At 42.4% G+C, this 23,957-nt stretch overlaps 1 protein-coding gene across 5 annotated transcripts in view; it reads right to left on the reverse strand.

Moving 5' to 3' along the window:
- The window catches only part of ADGRA1 (adhesion G protein-coupled receptor A1), a 1,332,527-nt gene that overhangs the window by 111,293 nt on the left and 1,197,277 nt on the right, over positions 1-23,957 (reverse strand). For all 5 annotated transcript variants that reach the window (XM_073596079.1, XM_073596078.1, XM_073596080.1 and 2 more), the window contains one exon: positions 12,792-12,937. In XM_073596079.1, the coding sequence (XP_073452180.1) occupies positions 12,792-12,937 (146 nt within the window). The remainder of the gene's footprint in view (positions 1-12,791; positions 12,938-23,957) is intronic.

The following is a 23,957-nucleotide window of genomic DNA, read 5'->3' on the forward strand; positions in this document are numbered from 1 at the left end:
CAGTTTCGGAGGCCATGGAATGCCCAGGTGGCACAAAACCCCCCAAAATGACCCCATTTTGGAAAGTAGACACCCCAAGCTATTTGCTGAGAGGCATATTGAGTCCATGGAATATTTTATATTTTGACACAAGTTGTGGGAAAGTGACACTTTTTTTTTTTTTTTGCATAAAGTTGTCACTAAATGATATATTGCTCACACAGACCATGGGCATATGTGGAATTGCACCCCAAAATACATTTAGCTGCTTCTCCTGAGTATGGGGATACCACATGTGTGGGACTTTTTGGGAGCCTAGCCGCGTACGGGACCCCGAAAACCAATCACCGCCTTCAGGATTTCTAAGGGTGAAAATTTTTGATTTCACTCTTCACTGCCTATCACAGTTTCGGAGGCCATGGAATGCCCAGGTGGCACAAAACCCCCCCAAATGACCCCATTTTGGAAAGTAGACACCCCAAGCTATTTGCTGAGAGGCATGGTGAGTATTTTGCAGCTCTCATTTGTTTTTGAAAATGAAGAAAGACAAGAAAAAACATTTTTTTTTTTCTTTTTTCAATTTTCAAAACTTTGTGACAAAAAGTGAGGTCTGCAAAATACTCACTATACCTCTCAGCAAATAGCTTGGGGTGTCTACTTTCCAAAATGGGGTCATTTGGGGGGGGTTTGTGCCACCTGGGCTTTCCATGGCCTCCGAAACTGTGATAGGCAGTGAAGAGTGAAATCAAAAATTCACGCCCTTAGAAAGCCTGAAGGCGGTGATTGGTTTTCGGAGCCCCGTACGCGGCTAGGCTCCCAAAAAGTCTCACACATGTGGTATCCCCGTACTCAGGAGAAGCAGCAGAATGTATTTTGGGGTGTAATTTCACATATTTCCATGGCATGTTTGAGCAATATAACATTTAGTGACAACTTTGTGCAAAAAAAAAAAAAAAAAATGTGTCTCTTTCCCGCAACTTGTGTCGCAATATAAAATATTCCATGGACTCGACATGCCTCTCAGCAAATAGCTTGGGGTGTCTACTTTCCAAAATGGGGTCATTTGGGGGGGTTTTGAACTGTCCTGGCATTTTATGCACAACATTTAGAAGCTTATGTCACACATCACCCACTCTTCTAACCACTTGAAGACAAAGCCCTTTCTGACACTTATTGTTTACATGAAAAAGTTATTTTTTTTTTGCAAAAAAATTACTTTGAACCCCCAAACATTATATATTTTTTTAAAGCAAATGCCCTACAGATTAAAATGGTGGGTGTTTCATTTTTTTTTTTCACACAGTATTTGCGCAGCGATTTTTCAAACGCATTTTTTGGGGAAAAAACACACTTTTTTAAATTTTAATGCACTAAAACACACTATATTGCCCAAATGTTTGATGAAATAAAAAAGATGATCTTAGGCCGAGTACATGGATACCAAACATGACATGCTTTAAAATTGCGCACAAACGTGCAGTGGCAACAAAATAAATACATTTTTAAAAGCCTTTAAAAGCCTTTACAGGTTACCACTTTAGATCTACAGAGGAGGTCTACTGCAAAAATTACTGCCCTCGATCTGACCTTCGCGGTGATACCTCACATGCATGGTGCAATTGCTGTTTACGTTTGACGACAGACCGCCGATTGCGTTCGCCTTAGCGCGAGAGCAGGGGGCGACAGGGGTGTTTTTTTTTTTTTTTTTTTTTTCTTTATTATTTTTCTGCTTTTTTTATCTTATTTTTAAACTGTTCCTTTCATATTTTTTTTTTTTAATCATTTTTATTGTTATCTCGGGGAATGTAAATATCCCCTATGATAGCAATAGGTAGTGACAGGTACTCTTTTTTGAAAAAATTGGGGTCTATTAGACCCTAGATCTCTCCTCTGCCCTCAAAGCATCTGACCACACCAAGATCGGTATGATAAAATGCTTCCCTAATTTCCCAATGGCGCTATTTACATCCGGCGAAATCTAAGTCATAAAATGCTCGTAGCTTCCGGTTTCTTAGGCCATAGAGATGTTTGGAGCCACTCTGGTCTCTGATCAGCTCTATGGTCAGCTGGCTGAATCACCGGCTGCATTCTCAGGTTCCCTGTTGAGACAGGAGAGCCAGAGAAAAACACGGAAGACGGTGGGGGGGGGGGGGCATTCCCTCCCACGGCTTGTAAAAGCAGTCTAGAGGCTAATTAGCCGCTAGGATTGCTTTTACATGAAAGCCGACCGCTGGCTGAAAAGAATGATACCAAGATGATACCTAAACCTGCAGGCATCATTCTGGTATAACCACTCAAAGTCGTGAATGGCGTACCTGAAGACAAAAAAATGGTTAACAATAAAGCACAGTAAACGGTAAAGTATAAAAAATTGCATACCTGAAAAAGCAAACATGATAAAACATAATAACAATAAAACATTGCAGAATAGAATACAGTAAAAAAGAGCAGAACAATAGAGAGAGAATAGAGAGAGAGAGAACAATAAAACGACAACTATTTTTTTTTATTTTATATATATATTTTTTTTTTTACACTTTTTTTGTAACTAACTTTTGTAACTGTAACCGGTTCCAGGTTCGGGTCTCTCAAAATGCGATGGCATCTTGGGAGACCCTGTGAAAGTGTGCCTAGTCTGTGCAATGCTGTACCCTACGCTAATACTCAACTAGTGTATGGTAGCGTTCAAAACATTCACCAATGCAAAGACCAGGATTGTCAGGACAGGAGGGACAATAATAGCGGGTGTCACGCCTATATCCGCGCTTGCTGCAGACACAACATCTTTTTTGGGGGTTTGTTGGGTAGGGGTACTCGGTAGGACATAAAGAAAATGCCTCTCATGCAGCCGACTGCATTTGGTTGGGGATGTGAATGGGGGAAGTACGGGTGCTGCAGAAGTGGTGGGTTCCCAATTAAGATTGGCGAATGCAGCAGGAAGGGCACTATGGGCACGACGGGCCTGTTTGTCCTCTTCTTGGTGGCAGCGCGACACTACTTGTGCTTGCCACCTCACCAGCTTGAACTGCACTTATGGGACTTGCCACGTCACCAAGTGTTACTGCAGTGCTGGTTTGACTACGACCGGGGTGTACTAGGCCGCTGGTGCTTGCCAGTTCACCAAAACGCTACCAAAAAAACTGTTAGCGATCGCAGGGATCAGGCCTGACTCTGCGAACGCTGCAGTTATGCGTTTAGTGTTTTGTAAGTGTCAGTGATCGATCGATACTGCACTTGGGTGGGCTGGGCTGGGCCGGGTGGAGGGGCAAAACACAGGTGCTAGCAGGTATCTGGGCTGATCCCGCTAACACTGCGTTTTTGGGAACCCTAAACTGCTGGGGACGCTAGTATAGATCTGATCGGATCAGATATTGATCCGTTCAGATACTATACCACTAAGGGAGGTGTATGCTGCGTGCGTGGGTGTTAGCGGTACTGGCGCTAACCTGATGCTGCCTGGGGCTGGTGCTTGCCAGTTCACCAAAACGCCACCAAAAAAACTGTTAGCGATCGCAGGGATCAGGCCTGACTCTGCGAACGCTGCAGTTATGCGTTTAGTGTTTTGTAAGGGACAGTGATCGATCGATACTGCACTTGGGTGGGCCGGGCCGGGCGGAGGGGCAAAACGCAGGTGCTAGCAGGTATCTGGGCTGATCCCGCTAACACTGCGTTTTTGGGAACCCTAAACTGCTGGGGACGCTAGTATAGATCTGATCGGATCAGATATTGATCCGTACAGATACTATACCACTAAGGGAGGTGTACGGTGCGTGCGTGGGTGTTAGCGCTACTGGCGCTAACCTGACGCTGCCTGGTGCTTGCTTGCCAGTTCACCAAAATGCTACCAAAAAAACTGTTAGCGATCGCAGGGATCAGGCCTGACTCTGCGAACGCTGCAGTTATGCGTTTAGTGTTTTGTAAGTGACAGCGATCGATCGATACTGCACTTGGGTGGGCCGGGCGGAGGGGCAAAACGCAGGTGCTAGCGGGTATCTGGGCTGATCCCGCTAACACTGCGTTTTTGGGAACCCTAAACTGCTGGGGACACTAGTATAGATCTGATCGGATCAGATATTGATCTGTACAGATACTATACCACTAAGGGAGGCGTATGCTGCGTGCGTGGGTGTTAGCGGTACTGGCGCTAATCTGACACTGCCTGGGGCGACGCATATCACCGCCGGGCAATCAGGGGGCTAAACCTTTATTCGGTAATAAACGGCGGGTGCCCTGACACTATAAAAAATAAACAAACTAACCAGCGTCAACCGTAACGTTTATACGGTGATCAGTGGTGAAAGGGTTAACTAGGGGGCAATCAAGGGGTTAAAACATTTATTAGATAGTATATGGGGGTCCCTGACACTATAAAACGCTGACGGCGAACCTAAATATTTACGTCCCTAACTAGCGTCACCAGCGACACTAATACAGCGATCAGAAAAATGATCGCTTAGCAACACTGGTGACAGGGGGTGATCAAGGGGTTAAAACTTTATTAGGGGGGGTTAGGGGGGTATCCTAGACCTAAAGGGGGGTAATACTAACTGTCCCAACACTGTAACTGTCACAAACTGACACTATGCAGTAATCAGAAAAAAAAAAAAAAAAAAAAAAAAAAAACCTGCTGGTATCAGTTTGTGACAGGGGGGGGGGGTGATTGGGGGGGGATCGGGGGGCGATCGGGGGGGGGATCGGGGTGTTTTGTATGCCTGGCATGTTCTACTGTGTGTGTAGTGTGTTGTGCACTTACATTGATGTCTTCTCCCCTCGGCGCTGGAACGGAATACCGAGCTGAGGGGAGATGACATCATTTCCTTTGCTGCTGTTTAGCATACAGCAGCAAAGGAGTGTTCCCATTGGCCGGCGGCGATCGCGAGGGGGGGGCCACGAACGGATGGCCTCCCCCTCATCTCGGATCGCCGGGGAACAGAACGGGACCGCCTCGGGCGGCGGGGGGGGGTCCGATCGGACCCCCCACCCGCGGAAGGCAAATCACGTACATGTACGTGATTTTGCCTGCCCGTGCCGCTTTGCCGACGTAAATCGGCGTTAGGCGGTCCTTAAGTGGTTAAGAGCTGTGGGCGGAAGTGACGTTTTGACGTCGCTTCCGCCCTGCATTGTTATGGAGACAGGTGGGGGCCCATCTTCCCCTTACTCATCTCTATGCCCAGCCAGGGGGAACATCTGATTGCCTCCGCCACTGCCGACGGATCCGGTAAGCGGCGGAGGGCACCGGGCATCTGGACAAAGGTAGGCCGGTGGATGTGGTGTATCTGAATTTTGCAAAAGCATTTGATACAGTCCCCCACAAACGTTTAATCTACAAACTGAAGTCTGTGGGTATAGACCATAGGGTTTGTTCTTGGGTAGAACACTGGCTACAGGGGCGTGTCCAAAGGGTGGGGATAAATAATGTGTACTCAGAATGGTCAGTGGGGTACCCCAAGTGACCAAAGATGTTTAATTTATTTATAAATAATATAGAGGATGGGATAAATAGCTCAATCTCAGTGTTTGCTGACAACACAAATATAAGTATATAACTATAGCATCACAGCAGGATATTAAAGCCATACAAGAGGACTTGAATAAATGGAGTGGACAACAAGATGACAAATGAGGTTTAACATTGAAAAAAGTAGGGTAATGTCCTTGGGGGTTAAAAATATAAATGCAATTTACTCACTAGGGGGAGAACCCCTGGGGGGTTCCAGGATGGAGAAGGATCGGCGGGTCCTAGTAGAAGACAGACTGAGCAATAGCGTGCAATGTCAATCCTCAGCAAGCAAAGCCAGCAGAATATTAGCATGCATTAAAAAGGGGATTTACTCCAGAGATAAAACTATAATTCTGCACTTTATATATCTCTGGTTCGGCTGCATCTGGAGTATTCCGTCCAGTTCTGGTCATCAATCCTCAAAAAGGATGTCCTGGAGCTGGAGAGAGTCCAGAGAAGGGCAACTAAATTAATATGGGAACTGAAGGACCTCAATTACGAGGAACGACTACAGGCACTAAATGTATTCTCCCTGGAGAAGAGGCGCTTGAGAGGAGCTATGATAGTTATATACAAATATCTCAATGGTGATCCCAGCATAAGTATAAAATGTTTCAGTCCTAGGGAGTGTAAGAAGACACTGGGCCACATGAGACTGGAAGAAAATCGATTTAACCTTAAGCTGCGTAGGGGGTTTTTCACTGTCAGGGCGGGAAAAATGTGGAACTCTCTTCCACAATCTGTGGCATCAGCAGGAAATATGAATAGTTTTAAAAGACTTGCATCTTAGCAAGCACAATATACAGGGGTATGGAAAATGATTATCTACACAAACACACACCAACACAGGTTGAACTGTTGTCTTTATCAAACCTTACCTACTATGTAACTATATATCTGGCAGCTTATAGATCCAACACGAGTCCACCACAGTCCACTGTCAACATGCAAAAAAAGAAAAGGAACAGCACAGATGTCACAAAACTGACATCTATTCAGTTCTGCTCTGACTCAGCAAGGAAGTAGACCCATGTGAACAAGCCCTAAGAGTATAACACATAAAGTGCTCCACTTTATGGTGGCCTTGGATAAAGGTGGGTGTTTTCTAATAGAACATGGTGTGTTGTAAAAAATAAATGAGTAAGACCTTTTTTGCTGCACTGTGAAAATATGTACTCTACCCTAATTAAATTATGACATAAAATACCATGTCATCGCAAATAATCTTTATCATTCAGCTTCCTTTCAACAAATGAGCACAGACATTTCACAATTTTGCATTCTTCCAACATTGATTTCCTTTGGCATTCAGTTGGAAATCATCGCAGAGCCACAACAGGAACTGATGCTTTACAAGGCGCAATGACTGCAGGTCTGACCAAAGAGCAGATAGCTATAGAATGCCAAACATCTGTCACTGACTGCAGGTCCCGTAATGACCGGGGTCAATATGGTGAAGTATGTCCATTCATGGCTGCTTGAAGGTAGGCTCTGGTGTGGTGCAGAGGCAATAATTTGCACAGTCAGTTGCAATGGAAAATTTGTATTGAAGCAATACAGCAACAGTTCACAACAAACCTGGTTGGGACAGCTACCAAACCGGGCACACTCACAGTTCCACTAGCCTGAAGTAGTAAGTTCCAGCCGAGCTAACAGCATCTGTTGAGAGGGTATAGAATGCGGCCTGGCTGTCTTGTGCCCAATCATGAAGGGATCCAGACAGATGCGACCCTACGCTTTCCCTCCTCATCAGGGACTTCTCCCTATCGCTAATACTGTTCCTCACATACAGGGTACCTTTTCCTACTCTACCCATTCACATAAAGTGAGCGAAACCCAAGGGTCAGGGTCTTAAACACACTCTACCACATCTAAGATGGTGGCCAGTATCCAACTGGATCACTGCCCCAATGGCTCAGGAAACCATATAGGAACCCTGTTGCCCATGACTTCCTCTCCATCGCCACTGTGGTTGAGTGCCACCTGCAGTGGACATTATAATTAACATTATTTGCACTGGCCCAAAGGGGGCAAGAACAAAGGCTCCCCATCAGATACCTCCTCCAAATGATTAGTAAGGGCAAGAGCATACAGGGGATGTTAGAAGAAGTCAAAAGATTCATTATGATGCAAAATGAAACCATCTCTTGTCTCTTTTGTTTGCTGCTGTGCAGTTGACACAAGGGCTGGAGTTTGTACAAAGAGAGCATCATTATTCAGGCACAGCGTGACCCTTGAAAGCAGATTGGGCACTTTAAACCCAAGAATCAATACGTGTATATAGCTTTTCTACTGCAGATCTGTAATTATATAGCATTAAAAATATAGATAGATGGATATGTAAACAAAAAATTAATAAGTCACTGACAGACAATGTACAGAAAGCCAGGCAGACTCATAGGGCTAATTTACTAAAGGCAAATATGCATTTCACTTTGCAAGGAAGGTGCACTTTGCAAGGGAATTTTCCCTTAAACTTGGTGAATGTGGTAAAATTTGACATTGCAAAGAATACCTAATCATGTCCGAGGAGTGTTTAAAAAAAAAAAAACTATTTTTGCTTGCATGTGATTGGATGATGGAAATCAGCAGAGCTTCACCTCATTCACTAAGCTCTAGGAAAATTTCCCTTGCAAGGTGAACAATCTATTTGCCTTTAGTAAATCAACCTGATATTGTGGAAAGGAGCAGGTAATAGAACATTCAGGGCCAGTTCAGATTATGCTTTGCAGTAACACGTCTATTATGTGCATTGGTGCAATGTGGTACTGAATGGCACCTCAATGTGTCTTCTAATGGATGTGTCTTGCTGTGGATTTTGCAGCAATGCACTAATGTGCGTTGCAGTACACTGCCAAAAATGGTGCATGCACCAGGTCCTTAGTCTATGTAATTTTCCTGTTGGAAGCCATCACACTGTTCTGAGAATAATGACGTACCACATCATTTTCTGCATGTTAACTTTTACAAAACTCTGAAAACACACATAATTATGTCCACGCTCTATGACATATCGTTATTTACAGTAGCTAGTAAAATTTAATAGGCATGCTTCTTCAGCTGCTGCATTATCAGAAGTACCCCATCCACAGTGCTCATTGCGCAGTTCTTGGGAAGGCTAAATATTAGTTTCTGCACAGTAATAGCACCGCGTTCAGAGGTTATGGGCATAAAGTGGGAGACCAGCTAAATATGAAAAACAAATTATGTGTGAAACTTACTAATTATCTTTACAGACACAGTATTGCTAAAGGGTGATTGAGATTTTCCACATGACATGGTCATTTTGAATGTGGATTCAATTACATGTGTTCCTGTTTTCTAGTTGGTCACAGAAAAAAACAATGTGCAATAAGATTTTCACTTTTCTTTTTTTTTTTTTTTCCAATAATATCAGCCACAACCTCTAATCCATTCATATAACATGTTGGGAGTATCTATACCCATCACCTTTGTAAATAGCAGCTCCCCTGCCTTGAGACATGCCGATAAATGGCAGAGTAGGAAGTGATCTCCTGCTTCGGCAGTGTTCCAGCAGTGCTGTGGTTAGGCATTTGTAGTCTTGTGCTGTACATACACTAAGCAATGTGTGTGCATAGACCCCAACTGTCCCCGATTTGGAGGGACTGACCTTCTTTTGGAACAAAGTCCCTCTTTTCTTCTCATTTGTCCCTCGTTTTGGTCTGATGTACTGTATATACCTACACAACACATGCACTATATATCTGTCAAAAAGAGTTTTACACTGCTAAACCCATTATTACATTTCTAAAATGTTGCATTTGTAAGTTTCAAAAGCTGATATAAAAGTAATAGTAAAGTAGTATAAAAAGCACTTCTGAAAAAATTTATCGCTCTCTGTTCTAATGCCTCTACTACGTATGACAACCTTTGGAAACCTAGGCATGACCGATGTAAAGATTTCTGAATAATGACTATACTTCTGTATTCCATGTTTTCACTAGATGTGAGCAAAGCAGAGCTTGTTCTCATTTCTGATTTCCTTATGCGTGACACTTTCCATGTTACCTTTGTTATTCGAGACCTGTTATTGTGCTGCTGTGACAGCCTTTCTCTGCATCTCTTATTTTTAAAAACCCAATAAACATTTATTTAAAAAAAGCACTTCTGGGTTTAAACAATCATATTTTGTGTATTAACCACTTAAGGGTCGAGCCTCTTTTTGAGATTTGTTGTTTACAAGTTAAAAACAGTTTTTTTTTTTTCAGAAAATTACTTAGAACCCCCAAACATTATACATTTTTTTTCGAACACCCTAGAGAATAAAATGGCAGTTGTTGCAATACTTTCTGTCACACCGCATTTGCGCAGCGGTCTTACAAGCACACTTTTTTTGGAAAAGATACACTTTTTTGAATTAAAAAATAAGACAACAGTAAAGTTAGCCCAATTTTTTTTTATATTGTGAAAGATAATGTTACACCGAGTAAATTGATACTCAACATGTCACACTTCAAAATTGCGCCCGCTCATGGAATGGGGACAAACTTTTACCCTTAAAAATCTCCATAGGTGACATTTAACAAATTCTACAGGTTGCATGTTCTGAGTTACAGAGGAGGTCTAGAGCTAGAATTGTTTCTCTCGCTCTACCGATCGCAGTGATACCTCACATGTGTGGTTTGAGCACCGTTTTCATATGCAGGCACTACTCGCGTATGCGTTCGCTTCTGCACGCGAGCTCGGCGGGACGGGGCGCGTTTAAAAAATTTATTTTACCTTTTATTTTTTATTTTTACACTGTTCTTAAAAAAAAAAAAAAAAAAGGTGTCACTTTGTTCCTATTACAAGGAATGTAAACATCCCTTGTAATAGAAAAAAAGCATGACAGGACCTCTTAAACATGAGATCTGGGGTAAAAAAAACCTCAGATCTCATATTTACACTAAAATGCAATAAAAAAAAATGTTGTCATTCAAAAAAATAAAAAAAAATGGCCCTTTAAGAGCTATGGGAGGAAGTAACGTTTTGACGTCACTTCCGCCCTGCAATGTAATGGAGAAAGGTGGGGGCCATCTTCCCCTCACTCGTCTCCATACCCAGCAAGGGAGAAGATCCGATCGCCTCCGCCGCTGCCGACGGTTCTGGTAAGCGGCGGAGGGCACCGGAGCATGGTGGGAAGCACTCTCCCGCCACAGATAAAAGTGATCTCATGGCAAATCCGACTAGCTGCTGCCATAACAACGATATTCCACTTCAAAGTTAGGATGCATATCGGCGAGTGGCGGTCCGGAAGTGGTTAATTCACCAATTATGGTGCAGAGTATTGCAATTAAGCACTGGAATCTTCTTGGATGCAGTAATATGGCCTTACTTTCATGGAGAAATATCAGAACATGTCTTTACATCATGGAGACAGAAACAGGAACAAGGAGCATACAACTACATACATTTAGAGAGAAAACACTTCCTCTAAATACATTACCATAGATACACATTACAGTGCCACCTGCTGGATAGATAGGTATAATGCATACACTATATATAGTTTGCAGTACTTTACATTACGTCTTGTTGTTCTTCCAACAACAATTGCAATTATTGATCACAAAAAAACTAGGAAACGAAAGAATATATGGGTGTTAGATTGCTGCAGTTGAAAGCTGATGGAAAAGGAACCAAAATAAATGGCTAACACAAAGCATTCATTGAAAATGGTAATTGAGACAACTGTCCATTCTTTCTCATCACTGGCATGTTGATATTTGCAGTGATTTCCTCTTCGATGTGTGGATTTGATGCGCATACAATGAGAGTAAAGTCTCTGTGCATATCATTGTAACTCAATGCGTGCAAGATCAAATGCTGGCAGCACACAGAGGATCATCTAGTCCTCTTTAACATGACCTAGTAGTCACCCAATGGTTATGAGCAAGGTCACACGCAGTTGCAACTTTTGCAGCTTCACGCATACAGCATGACTTGTACAGTATTTAGATTACATTCTGAAGAACATTAAAGTGGATGTACACCTGATTCATGAAATTTGACCAAAGCACATCTATCAGTAGTGTTTTCTTATCTCTCGTCAAAGCACTAAGTACTGCATCTTTCTGCTGTTTTGATGCTCTGTTATCAGCAGAGAGCTTGCTTTGTCACAGCACAGCTCTGCAAGTCTCTGCCTATGTGGAGTGGGGGTGTGTGCCTTTCCTCCAATTAGCTGTCTTGGCTGTTTGAAGAATCCACTCCCAGTGCTGAACAGGAAGAGAAAATCTCTAACACAATGTGCACTTTCTGAAGACTATATAAAGCTGAAGACAGCAGATATACATGTAAAACGTATGTAGGGAGATTTGTTTCATCTCTGTGTATCATCTGAGGCTGTTCACTTCACTGGGTATATGTGAGGGTTTACATCCACTTTAATATACCCCAGATGCCGACAAATAGACTTATTTTTAAACGATTGCAAATGAACCTAATGAATGTCCGTGACTTCGTAAGGACAATGTCATTTTTGAGAACTCAGAGATAGGAGCGTAGTAAAAAGGGGTGAAATGACGAAATATTTGAATATTTTGAGTGGAGTTTGGATAAATCAGGGATGATATGAATATGCTATACTAAATTTTTAGTCCTAAAAAGTCAGTCTACAGAACCCAACTTTTGGTTAAATAAATTGTGCAATGATTTACTCCACTTATGGAATCCATTAGTAAGATCTGTCTTTACCTTACTGTCTCATGCATTCTCGGTAATGTAAAAAAAAAAAAAAAAAAGAAGACAGGTATAACATCTTTTAATGGCCACAGCAAGTCATCATAGAAGGAATCTAGGGGCACGTATCTTGCAGCCAGAGTGGTAAAAGACTGAAAGAAGCAGCAATATGATGTATGTTTTAACTATCCTCCCAATGATATCCTAACAAGTTCAGAATTCTACTTTTAGTCAGAATAGCTAAAGTAATGGAGGATACTATATTGATATTTACAATTCTAACCACTAGTCACACTCAGAATTGGTAGTCTACTTGTTTTCCTTAACTGTAGGATATAATAAAAGCTATTGGATAATATAAGGATTTTATACCTTTATTGGCTAACTGCACTGGAAATCCTGGCAAGTTTTCAAGGCACCATCATTGGGCTGATAACCTTGAAGCTTGTTTTGATTTCTAGCACAGTTGGTTATTAAAATTATTACCCTCAGTTACGTTTGCTATTTTCATTAGAATTACATTTCTAGAAGCAGAACTACACTTCGGATACTGTATTGTAGTAGATGATTTAAGACCATGCGATGGCACATAATGACAGAACTAGATTCACACAATATATGATTTCTCAAATACCTGAGCATAGGCTGCTTTGGAAATGGAGGCTGTTCACTAATCTGGTTTTGCGGAGGTTTTCTTGTAACTTGCTTGTAAATATTTCTGGCAGTCACACCAATCCATAAGACTGTGCACAGGCTGGAGTAATGTAAGACAATGCCAACCTAGAGGCGGCAGAGAGAAACAGAATGCAAGTCAGCCAATGACAATATAAATGCTTATAATTTTTAGACAATGACACATTATAATACAGTCAATACTTCTACACACCAGTGTTGGGGATCTCAAAAGCTCCTACAACTCTTTTACCACATTGCATATATCACTCATTGGAAGATGCAATGGGCTACAGTGTGTTCACCTGTCCATAGACCTTAGAAAGCAGACAGATGGGGCAGGCCTGTTCCAGACACCCTTAGACATCAGCATTCTTCCTTGTAATCTGTAAAAGCATGAGTGATGTCTTACCAAGACACAGATGGGTTGATTTACTAAAACTGGAGAGTGCAAAATCTGGTGCAGCTGTGGATGGTAACCAATTAGTTTCTAACTTCAGCTTGTTCAGTTAAGATTTGACAAAAAAAAAAAACTGGAGGCTGATTGGTTTCTATGCAGAGCTGCACCAGATTTTGCACTCCCCAGTTTTAGTAAATCAATCCCAGAGTCTTTCTAAATGCAGATAACTGAGAGCAATATGAATTTGCATTTTGTTTTTATAAATGCAAACAGCAACTTAAAAAGCCATTTTTACTGAATCTCTAGACAAGTCTAATAGTAAATGAATAGAATAACACTAGGGATGAGCCCAATGTTTGAGTCGAACAGTTCGACTCGAACATCGAGTGTTCGCCTGTTCGCCGAATAGTGAACAATTTAGGGTGTTCGCGGCAAATTTGAAAGCTGCGGAACACCCTTTAAAAGTCTATGGGAGAAATCAAAAGTGCTAATTTTAAAGGCTTATATGCATGGTATTGTCATAAAAAGTGTTTGGGGACCTGGGTCCTGCCCCAGGGAACATGTATTAATGCAAAAGGAAGTTTTAAAAACGGCCATTTTTTCGGGAGCAGCGATTTTAATAATGCTTAAAGTGAAACAATAAAAGTGAAATATTCCTTTAAATTTCATACCTGGGGGTGTCTATAGTATGCCTGTAAAATGGCGCATGTTTCCCGTGTTTACAACAGTCCCTGCACAAAAATGACATTTCTAAAGGAATAAAGTCATTTAAAAGTACTCGCGGCTATAATGAATTGTCGGTCTCGGCAATACACATAAAAGTCATTGAAAAAAATAGCATGGGATTCCCCCACAGTCCATTACCAGGCCCTTTGGGTCTGGTATGAATATTAATGGGAACCCCGAACCAAAATTAAAAAAAAAAAAAAATTGCGTGGAGGTCCCCCCAAATTCCATACCAGACCCTTCAGGTACGTAACCAGGTGGCCTCGCCCCCCCTCTGACGCTACGGGGAAGCCATAGGGATGTCCCCGTGCATCAGAGGGGGGCGGGGTCACCCGGTGAAGACACTGTGTGGTCACGCCCTCAGTAATAAAAGAACTGTCACCTGAGAGGATGGTTATTACAGCAGGTGCCTCCCATGGAGGTGGGTGGTCGCTTTTTTTTTTCCTTTTTGGTCCATCGGCGGAGCAAGAGAAGAAGAAGACTTTGTGGGACAGTTTTATTTTTTAATTTTTTAATAAAGGACTTGTCCCCAAGCCGTGTCATGTAATTTTTACCATTTTCACACTTTTTTGTGAAATGGTAGGGGTACATTTGTATGTTAAAGGGAGCTTCCAGATTCTGATAAGCCCCCGCCCGCAGACCCCCACAACCACCGGGCAACGGTTGTGGGGATGAGGCCCTTGTTCCCACCAACATGGGGACACGGTGCTTTGGCTACCCCAAAGTACCCTCCCCAAGTTGAGAGCATGTGGCCTGGTACGGTTCAGGAGGGTAGGCGCTCTCTCATCCCCCCTCTTTTCCTGCGGCCTGCCAGGTTGCGTGCTCGGATAAGGGTCTGGTATGGATTTTTGGGGGGACCCCCACGCCATTTTTTTTTTAATTTTGGTGCGGGCTTCTCCTTAAAATCAGGTCTGGTATGGATTTTGAGGGGGACCCCCACGCCATTTAAAAAAAAAAAAATTGGCGCGGGGTTCCCCTTAATATCCATACCAGACCTGAAGGGCCTGGTATAGAATTTGGGGGAACCCCCACGCAATTTTTAAAAAAAATTTTGGTTCAGGGTTACCCTTAATATTCATACCAGACCCAAAGAGCCTGGTAATAGACTGTCGGGGAATCCCATGCTGTTTTTTTCAATGACTTTTATGTGTATTGCCGGGACCGACAATTCATTATACCCGCGAGTACTTTTAAATGATTTTTTTTCCTTTAGAAATGTCACTTTGTGCAGGGACTGTTGTAAACACGGGAAACATGCCCCACTTTACAGGCATACTATAGACACCCCCCAGGTACGAAATTTAAAGGAATATTTCACTTTTATTGCTTCACTTTAAGCATTATTAAAATCACTGCTCCCGAAAAATCGTCCGTTTTTAGAACCTTTTTTTGCATTGATACATGTCCCCTGGGGCAGGACCCGGGTCCCCAAACACTTTTTATGACAATAACTTGCATATAAGCCTTTAACATTAGCACTTTTGATTTTTCATGTTCGTGTCCCATAGACTTTAACGGTGTTCGCGTGTTCTGCTGTGACCTGAACCGGGGGTGTTCGGCTCATCCCTAAATAACACATAGCAACAGCATCTTATCCTGACACCTATCATTTAAACGTTGATGGCACCCGCCGATCATGTCAGTAAGCAACATATTTCCAAGCAACACGAATACAAGCCTCTGTATTGCACACTGTTCTAACCGTGAGCTGTTTTAATGACTTCTATGAATGCTATTAATGTTAAAATCAAAATACCAGCTCTGACAAGATGCTAACATCTGTGCTCAGAAAATAATTGTTAGCTATTCCCATGGAAACGACAATTAGAGTTTTAGCCAATCCACTGTGTTCTTTTATTCCATTTATGCATATGTGGCTTTTTTTTTTTAAACAAGGAAAAAGCTACATGATGTAGTGACAGGTTAAGGATTGTATTTCATGGAAATAAAGAGAACTGTTAGAAATTGCCACCTGAATTATGGAATGTGCATTGTTAAATGGCTGAATTTCCAGTAGAGTTTTTTTCTAAACCGTTTTTATTCCTAATTTCTACAAGTGAGCTGTTCTGAAGGTTTTATTACAGGTTACAATCAGAGACATTGTTTGATCTGTCATGATTAAAAAAACAGTATGTAAAAGAGACAATCTGTGTGTAAGGCAAATATAATGACTAGTGCCTACTAAAATGAGTGAATCAATGGATTTAGGTCTTGGATCTGCTAGTCTGCAGGGAAACTTGACAAATAAGTAGGACTGTAGGTGTGCTGTTGTCAATTATTTCTGCTCTATTCCCTCAATCCCATATCAGCAGTACTGTAGGCTCTTCCAATGTAAGCTTGGTTCACCAGTTTTGCCAGCAGCTGATCTTTCCTCGTTGCTAAATTACCATGACTTGCACTTTGGAGGAATGGAAAAGTAGCGCTTGAACCCTAGGATTATCATATTGGTGTTTCTATTCACTAGTGTAGCAGTGGTGTTTGAACAGTAGGTCTGGATTCTGGGCTGGTGGCTTTTACACACCCAAGGATCTCCACAGCTGCTTGGTTTGTGATGCATCTGAATGGATTTGTGATTGAAGCATCATACATTGGGTTAATAGACCAGACATAATTTTATTTCAATGCAGGATCAAGTAGATGGATCGACGAAAGGACCAACAAAATTCAGGACCAGAACTAACCCTCTTCTTCATGATAGATAGAATAAGGCCCCAAAATTGAACCAGTGTGTGGTCAGCAAAGGCACCAATTCAATATAAAGGTGCTTCTAAGTGGATTCTTTAGGAAGGTTGGTATTTATTGATCATGAAAACCGGTTAAAACACCATCAACGCATTTTATGGCCACTTCATCAGGAAAAGGTGTTGTGTAGTACACTGGACATAAACATATGAATAAAATATTTTCAATGTGGATCCAAAGGTTGGATATATACATTAAAAAAATATGATTCAAAAAGTGATAAAGAAAACCTTTAGTTATGGCAATTGTAGGAAAAACTTATAAAAAACAAAGTTTAAAAACATAATAAACATAACATTTTTTCATTTGGTGGAAGGGGGATTATGGTGTAGGGTTGTTTTTCAGGGGTAGGGCATGGCACCTTAGTTTCAGTGAAGGGAACTCTTAAGGTGTCAGCATACCAAGACATTTTAGACAATTTCATGCTCCCAACTTTGTGGTAACAGTTTGGGATGGCCCCTTCCCGTTCCAACATTACTTCGCACCAGTGCACAAAGCAAGGTCCATAAAGACATGGATGAGTGAGTTTGGGGTAGAGGAACTTGACTGGCCTGCACAGAGTCCTAACGCCAACCCGAACACTTTTGGGCTGAATTAGAGCAGAGACTGGCCTTCTAGTCCACATCAGTGCCTGACCTCACCAATGCCCTTCTGGAAGAATGGTCAAACATTCCCATAGACACACTCCTAAACCTTGTGGACAGCCTTCCCAGAAGAGTTGAAGCTGTTATAGCTGCAAAGGGTGGGCCAACTCAATATTGAACCCTGCGGACGAAGACTGGGATGCCACTAAAGTTAATGTGTGTGTAAAGGCAGGTGCCCCAATACGTTTGGTGATATTGTGTATATTTTTATAAATACATATATTGGAAAAACAATATATATATATCTACATACAGTATCTCACAAAAGTGAGTACACCCCTCACATTTTTGTAAATATTTTATTATATCTTTTCATGCAACAACACTAAAGAATTGACACTTTGCTACAATGTAAAGTAGTGAGTGTACAGCTTGTTTAACAGTGTAAATTTGCTGTCCCCTCAAAATAACTCAACACATAGCTATTAATGTCTAAACCGCTGGCAACAAAAGTGAGGACACCCCTAGGTGAAAATGTCCAGATTGGGCCCAAAGTGTGTCAATATTTTGTGTGGCCACCATTATTTTTCAGCACTGCCTTAACCCTCTTGGGCAAGGAGTTCACCAGAGCTTCACAGGTTGCCACTGGAGTCCTCTTCTACTCTTCCATGAGGACATCTCAAAACTGGTGGATGTTAGAGTCCTTGCGTTCCTCCACCTTCTGTTTGAGGATGCCCCACAGATTCTCAATAGGGTTTAGGTCTGTAGACATGCTTGGCCAGTCCATGACCTTTACTCTCAGCTTCTTTAGCAATGCAGTGGTCATCTTGGAGGTGTGTTTTTGGATGTTATCATGTTGGAATACTGCCCTGCGGCCCAGTCTCTGAAGGGAGGGGGATCGTGCTCTGCTTCAGTATGTCACAGTACATGTTGGCATTCATGGTTCCCTCAGTGAACTGTAGTTTCCCAGTGCTGGCAGCACTTAGACCATGACACTTCCACCACCATGCTTGACTGTAGGCAAGACACATTTGTCTTTGTACTCCTCAGCTGGTTGCTGCCACACACGCTTGACACCATCTGAACCAAATAGGTTTATCTTGGTCTCATCAGACCACAGGACATGGTTCCAGTAATCCATGTCCTTAGAGTGCTTGTCTTCAGCAAACGGTTTGTGGGCTTTCTTGTGCATCATATTTAGAAGAGGCTTCCTTCTGGGATGACAGCCATGCTAACCAATTTGATGCAGTGTGCGGCGTATGTTCTGAGCACTGACAGGCTGACCTCCCACCTCTTGAACCTCTGCAGCAATTCTGGCAGGACTCATACGTCTCTTTCCCAAAGACAACCTCTGGATATGACACTAAGCACGTGCTCTCAACTTCTCTGGTTGACCATGGCAAGGCCTGTTCTGAGTGGAACCTGTTCTGTTAAACCGCTGTATGGTCTTGGCCACCATGCTACAGCTCAGTTTCAGGGTCTTGGCAATATTCTTATAGCCTAGGCCTTCTTTATGTAGAGCAAAAATACTGTTTTTCAGATCCTGAGAGAGTTGTTTGCTATGAGGTGCCATGTTGAACTTCCAGTGACCAGTATGAGAGAGTGAGAGTGATAACACCAAATTTAACACACCTGCTCCCCATTCACATCTGAGACCTTGTAACATTAACAAGTCACATGACACCGGGGAGGGAAAATGACTAATGGACATTTTCACTTGGGGTGTACTCACTTTTGTTGCCAGCGGTTTAGACATTAATGGCTGTGTGCTGAGTTATTTTGAGGGGAGAGCAAATTTACACTGTTATACAAGCTGTACGCTCACTACTTTACATTGTAGCAAAGTGTCATTTCTTCAGTGTTGTCACATGAAAAGATATAATAAAATATTAACAAAAATGTGAGGGGTGTATTCACTTTTGTGAGATACTGTAGCTATATATATATATATATATATATACAGTATCTCATAAAAGTGAGTACACCCCTCGCATTTTTGTAAATATTTTATTATATCTTTTCATGTGACAACACTGAAGAAATGACACTTTGCTACAATGTAAAGTAGTGAGCATACAGCTTGTATAACAGTGTAAATTTGCTTCCCCCTCAAAATAACTCAACACACAGCCATTAATGTCTAAACCACTGGCAACAAAAGTGAGTACAACCCTAAGTGAAAATGTCCAAATTGGGCCCAAAGTGTCAATATTTTGTATGGCCACCATTATTTTCCAGCACTGCCTTAACCCTCTTGGGCATGGAGTTCACAGCGCTTTACAGGTTGCCACTGGAGTCCTCTTCCACACCTCCATGGCGACATTACGGAGTTAGCGGATGTTAGAGACCTTGCGCTCCTCCACCTTCCATTTGAGGATGCCCCACAGATGCTCAATAGGGTTTAGGTCTGGAGACATGCTTGGCAAGTCCATCACCTTTACCCTCAGCTTCTTTAGCAAGGCAGTGGTCGTTTTGGAGGTGTGTTTTGTGTCATTATGTTGGAATACTGCCCTGCTGCCCAGTCTCTGAAGGGAGGGGATCATGCTCTGCTTCAGTATGTCACAATACATGTTGGCATTCATGGTTCCCTCAATGACCTGTAGCTCCCCAGTGCCGGCAGCACTCATGCAGCCCCAGACCATGACACTCCCACCACCATGCTTGACTGTAGGCAAGAATTGTCTTTGTACTCCATACCTGGTTGCCACCACACACGCTTGACACCATCTGACCTAAATAAGTTCATCTTAGTCTCATCAGACCATAGGACATGGTTCCAGTAATTAAATTGTCTTCAGCAAACTGTTTCTGGGCTTTCTTGTCCATCATCTTTAGAAGGGGCTTCCTTCTGGGACGACAGCCATGCAGTCCCACCCCTTCAACCTCTGCAGCAATGCTGGCAGCACTAATACGTCTATTTACCAAAGACAATCTCTGGATATGACGCTGAGCACTTGCACTCAACTTCTTTGGTCGACCATGGTGAGGCCTGTACTGAGTGGAACCTGTCCATTAAACTGCTGTATGGTCTTGGCCACTGTGCTGCAGCTTAGTTTCAGGGTCTTGGCAATCTTCTTATAGCCTAGGCCATCTTTATGTAGAGCAACAGTTCTTTTTTTTCAAATCCTCAGAGAGTTCTTTGCCATGAGGTGCCTTGTTGAACTTCCAGTGACCAGTATGAGAGAGTGAGAGTGATAACACCAAATTTAACACACCTGCTCTCCAATCACACCTGAGACCTTTTAACACTGAGTCACATGACACCAGTGAGGAAAAATGGCTAATTGGGCCCAATTGGCCACAATAAAAGGCCACTCTAAAACGTGCAGTTTTATCACACAGCACAATGCCACAGATGTCGTTTTGAGGGAGCGTGCAATTGGCATGCTGACTGCAGGAATGTCCATCAGAGCTGTTGCCCTTGAATTGAATGTTCATTTCTTTACCATAAGCCATCTCCAAAGGTGTTTCAGAGAATTTGACAGTACATCCAACCGGCCTCACAACCGCAGACCATGTGTAACCACACCAGCCCAGGACCTCCACATCCAGCATCTTCACCTCCAAGATCATCTGAGACCAGCCTCGACCTGACATCGTCGTCGTAACCGACTTGAGTGGGCAAATGCCCATAGTCTATGCCGTCTGGCACTTTGGAGAGGTGTTCTCTTCACGGATAAATCCTGGTTTTCAGTGTACAGGACAGATGGCAGACAGTGTGTATGGTATTGTATGGGTGAGCGGTTTGCTGATGTGAACGTTGTGGATAGAGTGACCCATGGTGGCGGTGGAGTTATGCTATGGGCAGGCGTATGCTATGGACAATGAACACAGGTGCATTTTATTGATGGCATTTTGAATGCACAGAGATACCGTGACGAGATCCTGATGCCCATTGTTGTGCCATTCATCCATGACCATCACCTCATGTTTCAGCATGATAATGCATGGCCCTGTGTTGCAAGGATCTGTACACAATTCCAGGAAGCTAAAACATCCCAGTTCTTGCATGGCCAGCATACTCACCGGACATGTCACCCATTGAGCATGTTTGGGATGCTCTGGATCGGCGTATACGACAGCGTTTTCCAGTTCCTGCCAATATCCAGCAACTTTGCACAGCCATTGAAGAAGAATGGACCAACATTCCACAGGCCACAATCAACACCCTGATCAAATCTATGCGAAGGAGATGTGCTGCACTGCGTGAGGCAAATGGTGGTCACACCAGATACTGATTGGTTTTGGGGACCCCCGACTCCCCCAATACAGTAAAACTGCACACTTTAGAGTGGCCTTTTATTGTGGCCAGCCTAAGGCACACCTGTGCAATAATCATGCTGTCTAATCAGCACTTTGATATGCCACTCCTGTGAGGTGGATGGATTATCTCGGCAAAGGAGAAGTGCTCACTAACACAGATTTAGACAGATTTGTGAATAATATTTGAGAGAAATAGGCCTTTTGTGTACATAGAAAAAGTCATAGATCTTTGCGTTCAGCTCATGATAAATAGGAGCAAATACAAATGTGTTACATTTATAATTTTTCTCAGTGTATATATACACACAGGTGCTTCTCATAAAATTAGATCATCATCAAAAAGTAAATTTTAATTCAGTAATTCAATTCAAAAAGTGAAACGCATATTTTATGTAGATGCATACCACACAGAGTGATATATTTCAAGCATTTCTTTCTTTTAATTTTGATAATTATGGCTTACAGCTAATGAAAACCCACAATTCAGTATCTGATAAAACTAGAATATTACATAAGACCAATAAAAAAAAAGGATTTTTAATACAGAAATGTTCGCTTACTGAAAAGTATGTCCATGTACAGATAAGTATGCACTCAATAGTTGGTCGGGGCTCCTTTTGCATGAATTACTGCATCAATGCAGTGTTGTGTGGAGGCTATCAGCCTGTGGTACTGCTGAGGCGGTATGGAAGCCCAGGTTGCTTTGATAGCAGCCTTCAGCTAATCTGCATTGTTGGGTCTGGTCTTCCTCTTAACAATACCCCACAGATTTTCTGGGCAGGTGCCAAGTCCTGCTGGAAATTTAAATCGGCATCTCCATTTAGCAGAGGGAAGCATGAAGTGCTGATTTTGGAGTTGATAAAACAGTGGACCAACACTAGCAGATGACATTACTCCCCATATCATCAGACTGTGGAAAATTTTGCATTTAATTTGGAAATCAAGGACCCAGATTCTGGAGGAAGAGTGGAGAGGCACAGAATCCAAGTTGCATGAGGTCCAGTGTGAAGTTTCCACAGTCAGTGATGATCTGGGGAGCCATGTCATCTGCTGGTGTTGCAGTGTTGCCAACCATCAGTATTTTTACTGGAAGCCAGTAAAAAACAGGCAATTTTCTCCTGCCAGTAAATGTCCGTAAAAAGTAAAGCCTGCATGAGAAGTCAGCATCATCTGTGCTGCAGCACACTTCTGTCATTGCCACTGTGAGAGTCAACGTGTGTGTGTGCCTTCCTATTCTAATTTCTTGCCCTCCTGAGTCCTGTCCCTGAGCTACTTATCTACTATATTGAAAATAAAATAACAAATATGTTTTTTGCCCTAATATCTACCTTATATCACATTGCTAATTACATATTGTACTTGTTTGTAGCCTAAATACTAAAATTTGCACTTAAAACTAATTTTGTAATATGCCAGTAAAAACTTGGCTGTGCCAGGAAATTTTGGGTGTCGTGCCAGTAAATTTCGATCTGGTAGGTTGGCAATACTGTGGTGTTGGTCCACTGTGTTTATCAAGTCAAGACCCCTTGTGAAAAACACCAGATCCTATATAAAGGATACAAATGATTTTCTATTAAAAATTAGGAAGTTACCTCGAATCCAGGAGGACTTGATTCTTGTAACTTGGGATGTCACAAGTCTGTATACATCGATCCCACATAGAGCAGGCATTGAAGCTGCAATTGGTTTGATCAGAGACTGCCAGGAGTATTCTGATGCACAGATTTCACTTTTTGAGAAATTGTTTAATGTCATTTTGTATAACAACTATTTTCTTTTCAGGGACCAATTCTTTGTGCAGCTTACTGGAGTCGCGATGGGCTTCAATGTTGCCCCTCCATATGCATCTTCATTCATGAGCGATTTTGAGCAGAGATACATCTTTATCAATGAAAATTTTCAGAGGAATTGCGCCACTTGGTGGCGCTATATAGATGAGATTTTTGCAGTATGGCGAGGCAGCATTGAATCCCTCAAGGCATTTGATGAAACACTCAATGGGTTCTCATCTGATATTCAATTTAAAATACATGTGGGTGGCGATTCAGTTCCCTTTTTAGACACACGGTTTTATCTAGAACATGGCCAAGTTGAGACAGATTTATACACCAAACCCACTGACAGAAATCAACTCCTTATGCCGCGTACACACGGTCGGACTTTACAGCAGACTTTGCCCGGCGGATGTGATTTCGTCGGACAATTCGATCGTGTGTGGGCTCCAGCGGACTTTGTTTGCTCAAAAGTTGGACGGACTTAGATTTGAAACATGTTTTAAATCAATCCGTCGAAATCGAGTCCGGTCGAAAAGTCCGCTCGTCTGTATGCTAGTTCGACGGACAAAAAGCCACGCTAGGGCAGCTATTGGCTACTGGCTACGAACTTCCTTGTTTTAGTCCGGTCGTACGTCATC

Source organism: Aquarana catesbeiana, linkage group LG08, assembly GCF_042186555.1.
Source record: "Aquarana catesbeiana isolate 2022-GZ linkage group LG08, ASM4218655v1, whole genome shotgun sequence".
NCBI classification, from domain to species: domain Eukaryota; kingdom Metazoa; phylum Chordata; class Amphibia; order Anura; family Ranidae; genus Aquarana; species Aquarana catesbeiana.